This window comes from Equus asinus, chromosome 22 (assembly GCF_041296235.1).
Source record: "Equus asinus isolate D_3611 breed Donkey chromosome 22, EquAss-T2T_v2, whole genome shotgun sequence".
Lineage (NCBI taxonomy): Eukaryota > Metazoa > Chordata > Mammalia > Perissodactyla > Equidae > Equus > Equus asinus.
In genome coordinates, this window is record NC_091811.1 from 13,007,898 (window position 1) to 13,020,250 (window position 12,353).

Consider the following 12,353-nt stretch of genomic DNA (forward strand, 5'->3'; position numbering starts at 1 on the left):
GAAGTCCCACCCAGTGACTTTTCTCGCATTTCATTGGCTGGCCCCAGCTGCTGGGGAGTCTAGGAAATGTAGTCTTGTAGCTGAGCACACTGCTACTATAGTGAAAGTCAGGGTTGCCTCACTGAAGAAGTGGGGATGGGGCGTCTCTGCCAAAGTGACACATCCTAGAAAATCAAGCCGTGCATGCACAGCGAAGCATACATTTTTTCCAGTGTCCGGGAGTTTGTCTTCCTGTCAGGGACCTCCCTTCTCAGAATCAAGTGTCTGAACAACAGCGTTGTTGGTGAATAAGCCTAGAATAGGAAAGAGAAGGGGACAGCCTCGTGGCAATCCGGGCCAGCCGCATCAGGAGCTTCAGTTCCCCCCTGCACTTTTCCCAGGGAGCAGAGTACTCAGAGCGTTCGTTCATTCCCTCGTGTGCTGCTCACATGTGCCTTCAGCAAATATGCACGGAATCGCAACCATGGGCTGGACCCGTGTGGTCTCTGGGGAGCAGCGGGGGGGATTTCTGCCCGCCAGGATCTCGCTGTCTGGGAATGCAGGAACGCACACATGCATAACTGGAATGGCAAAAAGCCGGCCCCGGCTGAGAGGGATGGCTGGAGCTGACGGACTTCAGGGGGCTTCAGGGCTGCACCGTGGACAACAGGCAGGATGGATGCCTCTCCCCTTCCCGCTTGCCCGTCTGTCCCTGGAATGCCCTCAGCTCCTCCCTGCTGCCCCCTGTGCTGTCCACTGCCCTCTTCAGGCCTCCCAGTCAGGACAGATGGCCTTCCAGGCAGAGAGCAGAGCTCAGACAATATCTCGTGATGAATATCTCGTGGCTCCAACTCTCGATTCTCTGCTGTGTGCTTTTGTCATTGGCCTGTCAGTTTCAGAGGCAGAGGAAGGAGGCGTTAATTCTGACTGGAAAGGTGAGAAAAGAAAGACTTCTCGGAGGATGGTGAGCAGGAAAGCTCCTTGGAGTGAGGACTGAGGAAGGGTAATCTAGGTGGGGAGAGCCAAGGCCGAGAGCGGCTCCTTGTCTTCCTGGCCTCCACAGACCAAGTACCTACTGTGTGGCAAGCATCTGGCATGTGCTATCCCTAATCATTCTAACAACCGGCCCTCGGCCACACAGCAGGCAGTGGCGGAGCCAGGATTTGAATCAAAATCCAACACCTAAATTGAAGCTCTTTCTGCTCTGCTATGGAGAAAGCGCAGAAGAAGAGGCCAGGGCAAGCAGGGAGGACAGCGTGGGAGTGAGGCTGAGGCTGGCGCGGGCCTGAGGCTGAGAAGCGGAGGGACTCGGAGGAGACTGCCCGGCTCGTAGCCCTAGGGGTCATGTTTTGTTCTTTAGGGAACAAAGAAGAGAGTGACTGGATCCCAGCTGTGTTTGAGGAAGACTATTCTGGCAGCAGTGCATGCGGACTGGGAGAGCCCTCAGGAGGGTGGAGTGGGCAGCTGAGGGGACGAGGGCTCGGGTTAAGTCACTGTCATGGAGTGGGAATGGTGCATGGCAAACCCACAGGGCACACTGATACTTGGATATAGTGGGTGGGGGGAATCAAAGGCGGCTCCGGGGCCCCAGCCTCCCCGGCGGAGCGATGAGGATCTGCAGGAGACGGAGCGCTGCTTCTGAACCTTCGACCACAACCCACAGAAAGAAATGCAGTTTAGATCGGATCCAGCGCTCGCCCACACACACTCCCGAACACACGACACATACAACAAATCAAGTTTCAGAAAACCCTGTTTAACCTTACTGCACGGTTCTCACTGAATTGTTCAAAAGAATTCTGGACCCTTAAAAAAATCTGATTGCCACCCCTTGACTGATTTCATAGCCAACTAATGGATTATAACAGTTTAAAAAGCTCTGAGAGAGTGTGTGGCAGGGAGCAGGTTAAAGGAGGGTTGGTGGAATGGGTTCAGCTTGATTATGTTGAAGGGCTTCTGCTGGGAAAACCCAATTGGCAGCTGAAGTCTGGAGCTCAGAAATGAGCCCTGGGCTGAGGCGGGAAGTGTGCAAGTCCTCGCTCCACTGCTCTCTCTCCCTCCCTCTCGCCCTCACAGGTGGGAAGATTTCTGGGGGAGGTGGATGGTGCCCTTATGACCCAGCTGCTCAGCATGGGGGTGTTCAGCCAGTAAGTGGGACACGCTTCTCCCCTGTCTGAATACACACAGAAAAGGCAGGATCTGATGCTAAATGGTCCGGACAGATCTCGGAATCCTGACCTCAAAAACCCCCAGCGAAAGCCCCAAAGAGCTCCAAAAGCAACCTTTCTGAAGCCAGGGACTTGACGTGAGGTGGAGAGGGGCCTCAGTCGTGTGGGCCCCTGGAGCAAAGTGCAGAAATGTAGTTCTCAGCACCTGCCGTCTGCTGACCTGCCCGTCCTAACTCACGCCCCCGCGAGTCCCCGTGAATGAGACCCTGCTGCACACTTCCCCTGGGGCAGGGGCAGGGCACAGGGGATAGTCTGGACTCGCTGTTTCCTGTTTCTGATTTTCAGAGTGACCATGTATGACTACCAGGCCATGTGCAAGCTCCAGAATCACCATCCCAGCACTGCCCGGCCCCTGGTCAGTGTGAGTGTCACCCCAGACCTTTCTTCCACCAGACGGCAAGCCCCCTGCTGTCCTAAAATGAGGTCACTTGGTCCCTGTTCTCACCCAGCCTCTGGCCATCTGGCCCTCTCTGACTTCTTCCTGCCTCCCTGCTCTCTGCACTTGGCCTTCTCCCACCCTAGGTCCAGAGGTGTTATCTTTAGGGCTTCAGGGGAATTGTTCTGGCAGCTCATGAAGTAACAGGGCCTCTGGTAGAGAAAGTAGACTGTAGCCCCTCTCTTGCTTTGTTCCTAACCTCACCTCTTGGTGCTGTCACACAAGTCATCAGGGATCCTAGAAATGTCGCGGAGTGCCTCATGCACATGAGGGCTTGACCGGCCTTCTCGATGGGTATTGTCCAACCCCCAGGCGTTTGCCCTGCAGTAGGAATTTCCCAGATAACTCAGCTTTCCAACCCTCCCCTGCTGGGAAGGGGTGGAAGGTAGTGGCAGCAGGAGCAGGGAGCCGTGGGGGTTGTAGTATGTAATGTTGATGCCAAGGGGAGCACTGTCACCCAGGCCTTGGGATTAATGGTGTGTCCTTTCCTTGCCAGCCCGTCTCCGCCCTCCTGACTGCTACCAGGTGGCTGGTGAATGAGCTCCTGCTGTGAGTGAGGGGCTGAAGCTGGGGGCTGGGGCAGAGCTGGGGAGGGGCTCACACAGGTGTGGCTTATGAGGGAGCCCTTTGAGCACGAGCTGCCTGAGGTCCCCACAACCCAGGAGGAGGCAGGCAAGATCCCCGAGTGGAAATGGCCATGCACAGATGGCACCTCCTCCCTACACACTGCTGCCAGAGAGCCCTCTCTGCTCATCCAGGAGCCTCCAGCAGGGCAGAGGGTATCCTGGATGAGAGGGGCTGGAGCGGGCACCATCTGGGGGCTCTGGCACTCCAGCCCGCTCAGGGACCTGGGTGGGGAGGGCAAGCAGGACTCCGAGATTCAGTTCTGTGTCTGACAGGTTCCTGCTGGAGTGGAGCGCCTGGGGTTCCTGGCATGTGGACAGGGGTGCTGAGGGTGAGTAGACGCGACTGCATAACTGAGGGTTTACTATCAATGCCATTTCAGTCAGCTAATTGGACACCTGTCACCTCTGGGTGGATGACAGAGGGGATGGGGGACTCTGGAGAGTTCATTGCTCATATCTCACCCTGCTTGGCCTTCTCTCATCACCTTCCCTTTACTCCTGGCTCCCTGCATCTGTGTGTGTGACATCATACCATCTCGGGATACCACTGCTCCATGTGACATCATTCATTCCATGTGACATCAACACCCTGTGACATCATGACCTCATGTGACATCATGCCCACCCTCTGCTGGGCCTCATGTCCTGGACAGCCAAAGCTGTCTTCCATCACTGTAAGTAGCATCCACTGAGGAGCCCCCAGTGGGTTGGTGGGAGCCACAGAGCTGCAAAGGGCCTGTCCTCAGCTCTCCATCCCAGGATGCATCCAAGAAGGGCTGCGCTCTCTTCATCCTGGGACACCCCTGACCCAGAGGGCCTCTCCCAATTTAAAGCCCCATTCTTAGTGGGTAGCCCAGATCTCATCCCACACAAGTATAGTTATACCCCAGGGAAAATAAAACAGGCCAGCTGTCTCCTCGGGTGAGAATGTTACGATTCCAAGAGGAAAATGGTGATGTGGTCCAGAGGTTGGGACACGTGAGATGAGCTGCCCCCAGGTCTCCTCACAGAGGAGGAAACAGCAGCGCCTCTAGCTCAGGCACCCTCATTCGACTTGAGAAACGTCACCTGTCCACAGTGAAGGGGAGGGCGAGAGGATTAAGGGGCTGATGTCTCCCCCAAGCCAGCCCTTGGCATTCCCACTGCCTCTGCTCTCCTCTCAGACCCTGCATATCGGTGCTGACACCTGCCCCTCCCCAGCTTGCAGAGGGAGGAAGGAAGTGGCTTTCCCAAGGTCACTGGGTGACAGTGTCCATCACACACCACTGATACCCAAGGCCTCTGAAGCCCAAGCTGCTGCCCCTTCCACTGTGGTGCACTCTGCTCCTTTCCCTTCCCTGTCCTTCTCTCACCCCACCCCTCCTTTACAAGTCCTGAAAACTTTCTGACAAAGGAGCCATCTGCAAAAGACTAGAAGGTGCTTCACTGGTAGTGCCCACACCCACCCCGGAAGTGTTGAAGCTGAGATCCTCACGGGCACGGACTTCTAAGGCCCTTCCAATTCCCGTGATGCTCTTTCTCCCATCTGTGCCTCTGTCTCCCCATAGCCCACAAGCACAAGAAACAGGACACGCTGCAGCCCTGTGACACGGAGTACCCCGTGTTTGTGCACCAGATGGCCATCCGGGAGACCAACGGGGTCATCGAGTGTGGGGCCTGCCAGAAGTAAGACCCGAGGCAGCTCTGCCTATCCTCAGCCTTGGGGTGGGGCTTTGTCACTGACAGGGAGCCGTGTTTAAAGTGGGGAGAAAGGGGGGGCTCTCAGTGAAAGGGCTTTGTTTCAGACTTTCCTCAGTGGAGGAAACACAGGCTGAGGCAGAGGGTATGAAGTGAGCTGGCCAGCTGGGGACAGTGGATGGCGGGTGTGCTGGGCAGGGAACTAGGGAGAGGTGGTCCTGAGGCCAGATCCTGTGTCAGCAGATCCACCCCCACCTCAGGCCCCAAAGCCACCCCAGACAGAAAAAATGATCCCACAGTTCGGTGTCTGTCTCACACCCGCTTAGGCAGAGGCCAGCCCTCAGCAGCTCCATTCCATCAGGCAAGCCCTCGGAAGGCAACGGTAGATTTAAGTAAGAAACAAGTCAGCTCTCCCTTAGAAACCTGTCCACGCAGAGAAGCAGGAGAGCTCGAGCATGGCCTCAGCAGTGGGTGGGGTGGAGGAGGGTTCCTAGCATTGTCAGACCACCCCTGGCATCTCTACTCCTAGGCCTGGAGCCTGTGTGGGGTCCCAGCTCAGACTCAGGCCTTCTCCCGCTAGATCCGGCCAGCTCTGCCAAGCCCTGGGGCAGGGAGCCAGGGAGGCCAGACTAAAAGTCCTCTCCTGCTGACTCCCACCCCCAACTCGGGGACCTCCCCACCGGGAGTTCTGTCCTGGGCCGGGAGGCAGTGGCCTCCTCTGGGGTGTCCCCTGGCCAGCCCTGCCATTCACCAGGGCCTTCCCAGGATGGCCCTGAGCTCCTGAGGCCTCTGCCCTTGCCATCAGACAGAGCCAGCTTTCCACCTCTTACACTAGTGTGCGGTGTTGGGAGGACACTAACCTCACAACAGTGGTTTTCTTGGGGCTATTGTTATTTGCACACTTACCTTAAATCCTTCTTGTGAGGGTAAACTAAATGGTGTGTTGTAAAGCAAAGACTTTAGAATAGACTGATCTGAGTTAAAAACAGGCTCTGCTGCTTCCTAGCTGTGTAACCTTGGGGAAGTTATTTAACCCCTTCTAGCCTGTTTTCTCATCTACAAGAAGGGAATAATAACAACTTCATATGGTGTGGGGAAGGTTAAACATACACCTGTGCTTGTGTACATGTGTGTATGTGTGTGTGTGTAAAATCATGCCTCCTGGAGGAGATGCTCAGTGGGCGGCAGCTGCTGTTATGTAATGCACCGGGCCTTGTGCCTGACAGGCTTCCCATGCTAACCCCTTACTGCCTGGCTCTTCCACAGGACTCCTGGGCAGTGCGCAGGGGCACTGTGCCACCTTGTGGCCAAGCCTGAGCATTGCATGTTCCCCACGTGGCCTGCCCCCACTGCCCCCACGGCAGTTGCCCAAAGCAGGGATAACCACACCTCCCTATTTGCTTGAGACAGTCTTGATTTATGCCAGTTGTCCCTGCATATATTAATAACAACTCCTTTCACTCTTAAAAATGTCCTGGTTTGGGGGCCGGCCTGGTGGCATAGCGGTTAAGTTTGCACACTCCACTTTGGCGGCCTGGGGTTCGCAGGTCCGGATCCCAGGTGCGGACCCAGCACCGCTCATCAAGCCATGCTGTGGCAACATCCCACATAAAATAGAGGAAGACTGCCATAGATGTTAGCTCAGGGCCAATCTTCCTCACCAAAAAAAAGTCCTGGTTTGGTCTTCCTTGCCTTCTCCATTCTGCTAGGAAAGGAGCAGTGCAACTGCAAAGGCTTGTGGGTAAAATAAGCCAATAGGATGAGTCAGTTGCCCAGGATTGTTCCTCTACTTGCCCCTAATCTGACCAGCCTCATTCCTTCCCCTGCCACCCCAACTCCACACTAGTAAGTGTCCAGAAGTTCTTTCCCTAGAAGCCCAGTGTCAAGCCCGCCATGGAGAAGTTCCACGAACCCACCTCTCTCTTTACTGCAGGATCTTTGTGATGCAACAGATTCCCAATAGCAACCTTCTCCTCCTGGTGACAGACACCACCTGTGACTGTAGCATCTTCCCGCTCATCCTGCAGGAGGCTACCGAAGTCAAATATATCCTTCCAGTCCTCCAGAGGACGGGGGGAGGGCTGGGTGGACATGGAGGGGATGTCATTGAGGGGCTCAGATTTTGAGACAGAGGCCTGCCTTCCTCACCCCCACCAGCCCACCCTCCCCCACATCATTATTTGTTCTCCAATCCTTCTCCCAGGCCCCTTGGTGCTGCCTCCTGACCCCAGAAGCCACTTGCAAGGCAGCAGGTCCCACCAGGGTAGGTTCTTCCAGAACTTAAGTCTCCAGAATCACTTCCTGTTGTGAGGTATTCATTCGCCTTAACAGTGAATTCTGCACATAACGCCTCTGTCAAGTGTGACAGGATGCGTTCCCAGAAGCTCCGCCGGCGACCAGGTTCCTGCCACGCCTTCCATCCAGAGGTAGGGACTCGGCGGGGTGAGGAGTGGGCCTTGGCCTTCATCCTGGGTCCTCAGCTCTGTGACTGTCTGTGCACTGGCAGATATGATGCGTCTGGACACTTATGAAGGCAGCAGTACTTGTGCACCTCCTTGGAACATATCCAAACACACGCATTCACGTTTAGGCCCCCGTGTCATTCAAGTACCAAGGCAACCCGGATCCCAGGGTGCCTCTATAAAGAGGTCCACATTTCCCAGGGTTTGGGCCCTCAGTGAATTAAAACACAGCTTCCTCCTATTGTCCTCATTGCAGCTGCGCTTCACTTTGAATGATCTGAGCAAATAGGAGGAAACCTTATGTGCATATTACTAATGGTGAGCCCCCACCACGCGGCAGGCCCTGAACTGGGCGCTTTATACCCAGTATCATCGTTGCTGGATATGGCTGCCACAAGTAACTCACATCAAAGTGCTCCCAGAGTCAATGGCTTTCCTGAAGTCATTTTAAGAGGATGACCTCACACGCACTCCAAGATGGAGGGCAAGCAGAGGCTTGAGCCCGGCTCTTGAGCTGAGTGTATAGCCTCTACTTTCCCCTAAAAGGTGAGGGTAGAGGAAAGGTGGCAGAGCTTCACTTTCTGGGACTTACCCATTTCCCCAGAGTTTGGGCCCTTATTGGTCCCAGAGACCTTCCTCCCTACTCCTTACCTCCTCTGGCTGGGATGGTTACCTTATCTTGAATGCTGCCCCTCATCTCTGCTCTGGGTTCGCAGGAGAATGCCCAGGACTGTGGCGGCACTTCAGACACCTCAGCTTCATTCACCCTGCTCCTGCTGCCTCTGTGTGCCTGGGTGCTACCACCCCAGCTGCTGTGGTGACACCCACCCAGTCTGACTCCTGTTTTGACAAGGTGATCCATCCAGAGACATTCTAAAGAGTCAGCAACTGATGTGGGATTCAGCTCACTACAGTTGGGTTACATGTGGGTCAATGCTCATCTCTTTCTTGGGCTAATGGTCACTGCCTCCTGAGATTGCTGGATGAAACCAGAAACCACTTCCCCAAGACCTTCCAGGGTTCCTGGTACCATCCACCCCAAGTATCAATGGGCATCCTCCCATCCTTCCTACCTCCTCTTCGGGAGTCCAGCATGAGCTCAACTTGGACCAAGACAGAAGAATTTAGTTGCATCTATTCTCCAGAAGTCCAGACCCAGCCGAAGAAAGGGTCAGCTGTTTCTAAGGAACCTGTTCATTCAGTTGAATCCGAGGACTTAAAGTTACTAAGAGGGAGCAGTAGAATGAGGCCAAGGGCAGAAGTGAGATGAAGGCAAGAACATGTGCCCCCCTGAAACAGAGCTTCCTCAAAGTGAGACGCATGGTGGAGGCAGCTCAGTTTCCTAGCTGCTGCTCAGAGATCTAACTGTGTGTGTGTGAGAGAGAGTGAGGAGAAAAAGGCAAGAAAGTGAATAGTAATGGGAAAGACCCAGAATAGGAAAAGGTATTAAATCCTTTTACATCAACATGGCTGTATGTGATGTCTGCAAACTGTTGCTATTAAAAACCTTCTAAAAACATCTTTGCAAAGCCCTAAGTTAAAGGAACTTTTGCATGTCTCTAAGAAAAAGCCAAGAGAGTGAAACATCCAGCCGCTGCACTGGAAGATGATGCAAGTCCAGGGGCGGTGGGAGGAATAGCTGCAGCCAAGCAGAGAGGTCCCTGGGAAGGGCGGTCCTTCACAGTGGTATGGTGACGGGTCTCCTGAGGGCTGGTTCCAGATGCCCAGGGAGGTCTAGGTCGCATGGTGGTCCTTTTCTGGCCACTAATCTACAAAACGAGCACCTGATTTTGTCCCTGGGGTTGGAACGTTTGAGAACATTCCAATTTCCAAAGCAGAGTCCACCAGAAAGAGAGCTATATCTGGGAACTCACTATCCACATTCACACCTCCCCCAGGGTCTCGAGGCCCTGGGACTGCCTCCTCCCTCCCCCTCAGACCTGGCTCCTGAGAGACGGCCATCTCCACTGTGAAGGCAGAACTGTGTAGACATTCTGGGGTGACCCCAGATCTTTAAGCTTAACCACTGAGGAGGTCCAGCCAAGCCCCATGATAAGCGTGGATGGTGTGCAGGGCCTCAGGGACCCGTCTAGCCCTTCACACCTCACAGTACAAGTTTCCCACCAGCAAATGGCCCGACTTCTCTGTAGAGTAGGCCAGCTCTGTAAAACACACTCATTATGATATCTGTAAAGCGCCTTACAGCATCGATTATACGATGTTACTTTCATTACCATTTAAGTCTCACAACAACCCTGCGAGGGAAGCAGTAACAGACTGTTTCCAGCTGAAGAAGTCGAGCCTCAGAGGAGAGAAGGGATTGACTCTGCCAGGTTAAGCAGCACAGTAACGCTAGGAAGAGCTAAGGTTTACACGGACCAAGTCAATAACAGGCATTAACTTCCTGAATCCTCACAACAACCCTCTGAAGTAGGTACTATTATCAACCCCACATTATAGACCAGGAAACTGAAGCACAGTTACAAAATTGGCTCCAAATCATTGGAAGAGTATTATGAGGTTTGAATGTGATATTCCTATAACGTGCCTGAAACTGTCTGGCATCTAGAAAGCACTAATGACACATTAACTACTGTCATCATTTGAACTTGTTTCATGGAGGAGGGACAAAGAACTTAGAGTCTGGATGCCAGAGCAACAGCAAGGTCACAGGTGAGTGAGAGAGCAGCGGGGAGCTGTTTCCCCAGCCCCTCTGCCTGCCATAGCTCAAAAGACCTCATCGTTGGCAGGCAGGGCAGCAGGGCACTTCTTAACAGGTGCTCCAGCCCCTCCCTGCAAGGGCCCATGGCCACCCACGTGCCTTTCTGAGGCACTGATAAATGTTCTGGCCTCCAACAGCATCTGACCTTAACTACTGACTCCTGAACACCGCCTGCTTGTCTCTCTAGGACAGGAATCCAGTGTTGTCTTTTGAAAAGGCTCTTCCCCACCCAACCAGAGAGAACATTTGCAGGCAAACTTATCAACCAGCTTGATCACATAATTTACAAACCAAGCTTAGGAAGTGCTGGGGCAGCTCCCAGCCTTGTTGTGTCTGTTTCATCCCTCTGCCTCTGCATGGCCAGGAGTGAACTATAAAATCTGGAAATCCCTTTCAGAACCAATGGAAGGAAAAACCATTTCTGACAAACTAACCTTGTTCTTTACCTGGGAGAGCAGAATATTCCTTTGATTCAGAGGTCAGAACTATTCTTCCTCTTTCTACTTTTAACAGAACCACCAAAGGACAGCAGGTGGCAGCCTGGCTCAAACTAAAGAGCCATCATCTTGATTTCAGAGAAGCAAAGTTAAAATGAAGGTCATTTAATAAATGACAAGATTCTGGGAGACAGAATCTTGAAATTCCTTTTCTTATAAATGTTGCAAGCCTTTGGATAACCAAGAACTCAAGGCTACCAGGGGAATATATTAACTACTAAATCCACCTAATAATTTTGTTTTAATAGAAGTACTTTCAGGTTAAAATGTTTCAACAATCACTGCATAATGCTAAGTGAAGTTTTGGTTCAGGAGGGCAAGAGAGTGGACATATCTTAAAGTCAGAAAAGTACATTTGGGAGAGAGGGTTGCAGACCACAAGAGGGAGGATTTAGAGCAAGAGTTTGGCAGAAACGCCAATCACTATGGAAAGTTTGAGAAATGTTGATCTGTAAGAGCCACAGCATCTCAGTGAAAGATGCAAAGGCTATTTTATAAGCCCCATTTTAACAGGTGAGAAAGCAGAGGCTAGGGAAATAAATGACTTCTGGCCTTTGTCACCTGGCAAGTGGCAGAACTGAGCTCTGAACCTCACTCTTTCTAGGTCAGCATAGCGGCCCAGGGATGGTAGGTGGGCATCCCCCAGCTGGAGTCCCTGCTTCCTGGGCTTCCCCGATCCCCGCTCTGTGCCGTCACAAGCAGAGGTTACAAGAGCCACACTGACCTTGTTTTCACCAAGTCCAATAGTTGAAGGCAGAAAGCTTCATACATTAGGACACAGGGAGTGGGGGTCAACAGTCCATGCACACTGAGGGAAGGAAAATACAGAATGTGCTATAACTGAAGCAAAATATGCTTGAGACAAGGATATTTTTTCTGGAATAATTTTAAAGCAACATCACCCAAAGGCTTCTCTAGAGCACCCAGAGCCCTAGCATTTTATAAAGTCAAAATTCAAACTTGTCCTCATTTATTTCCAATATCCACAGACATCACCTGAGAAAGGGAGCACATAGACAGCTTTTAGCAAAAAACTAGAAAAAACCCAGTGGGTTATTTGTATGTCTCAGCTTATTCTTCATTGAGTGAATGCAATCCAGTGGTCTATACCTGGATAAGTTATAGGGAAACCCTAAAGTTCTACCTATCCTTAAAAATGAGAAATCAGAACGGACGTATTATCCAAATACTGGAAATTCCCCTGGAAAAACTAAATTTACCTAAGGCAAAAGGACTGGGACTCTTCTCCTTCCTTAAATCACATACAAGGGTTAACAAACCCCAAAACCTTTAAGTCAATATAATGAGGCAATTTAATCTGAATTTTCTTCTTAGAGTGCTGGCAAGAGTCCGATTTTGCCCTTCTAAGCTTGTTTCCTCATCCATGAAATGAGAGTGAAATAATACTGATCAGTTCATAGCGTGGTGGTTATGATTATATGAGATATCAAGAGTCCTTTAACACATCCCTTTGCATATGGTGTTCATTATATTATTTTTATTATTTTTACACACCTTAATAGTAAATTAGGAACTGCCTTTTGGAGTTAGCTCTCCCCTCCATTCTAACCCTGGTCCCAGTTATGATGAAAGCATAAGGAAGGTTGGGAAGAGTGAATTGGGCATAAGCACTCTGATTTGTGCCTTCAGATTGGGAAGTTTTTGAGAATTTCTTAAGCTTCAAGTAAGAAGTGCCAAAAGCTATTGGGAGGTAAACTGAGACAGT

General features: G+C 52.0%; 1 protein-coding gene across 1 annotated transcript in view; it reads left to right on the forward strand.

Annotated features, from left to right (window-relative positions):
- CACNA2D4 (calcium voltage-gated channel auxiliary subunit alpha2delta 4) overlaps nucleotides 1-11,299 on the forward strand; it is a 108,306-nt gene extending 97,007 nt beyond the window's left edge. The window contains exons 30-38 of the mRNA XM_014854156.3: nucleotides 2,056-2,126; nucleotides 2,493-2,568; nucleotides 3,140-3,192; nucleotides 3,543-3,598; nucleotides 3,923-3,943; nucleotides 4,817-4,934; nucleotides 6,880-6,992; nucleotides 7,290-7,372; nucleotides 8,125-11,299. Of these exons, the coding sequence (XP_014709642.1) occupies nucleotides 2,056-2,126; nucleotides 2,493-2,568; nucleotides 3,140-3,192; nucleotides 3,543-3,598; nucleotides 3,923-3,943; nucleotides 4,817-4,934; nucleotides 6,880-6,992; nucleotides 7,290-7,372; nucleotides 8,125-8,229 (696 nt within the window). The 3' untranslated portion in view covers nucleotides 8,230-11,299. The remainder of the gene's footprint in view (nucleotides 1-2,055; nucleotides 2,127-2,492; nucleotides 2,569-3,139; nucleotides 3,193-3,542; nucleotides 3,599-3,922; nucleotides 3,944-4,816; nucleotides 4,935-6,879; nucleotides 6,993-7,289; nucleotides 7,373-8,124) is intronic.
- The last annotated feature ends 1,054 nt before the right edge of the window (nucleotides 11,300-12,353 follow it).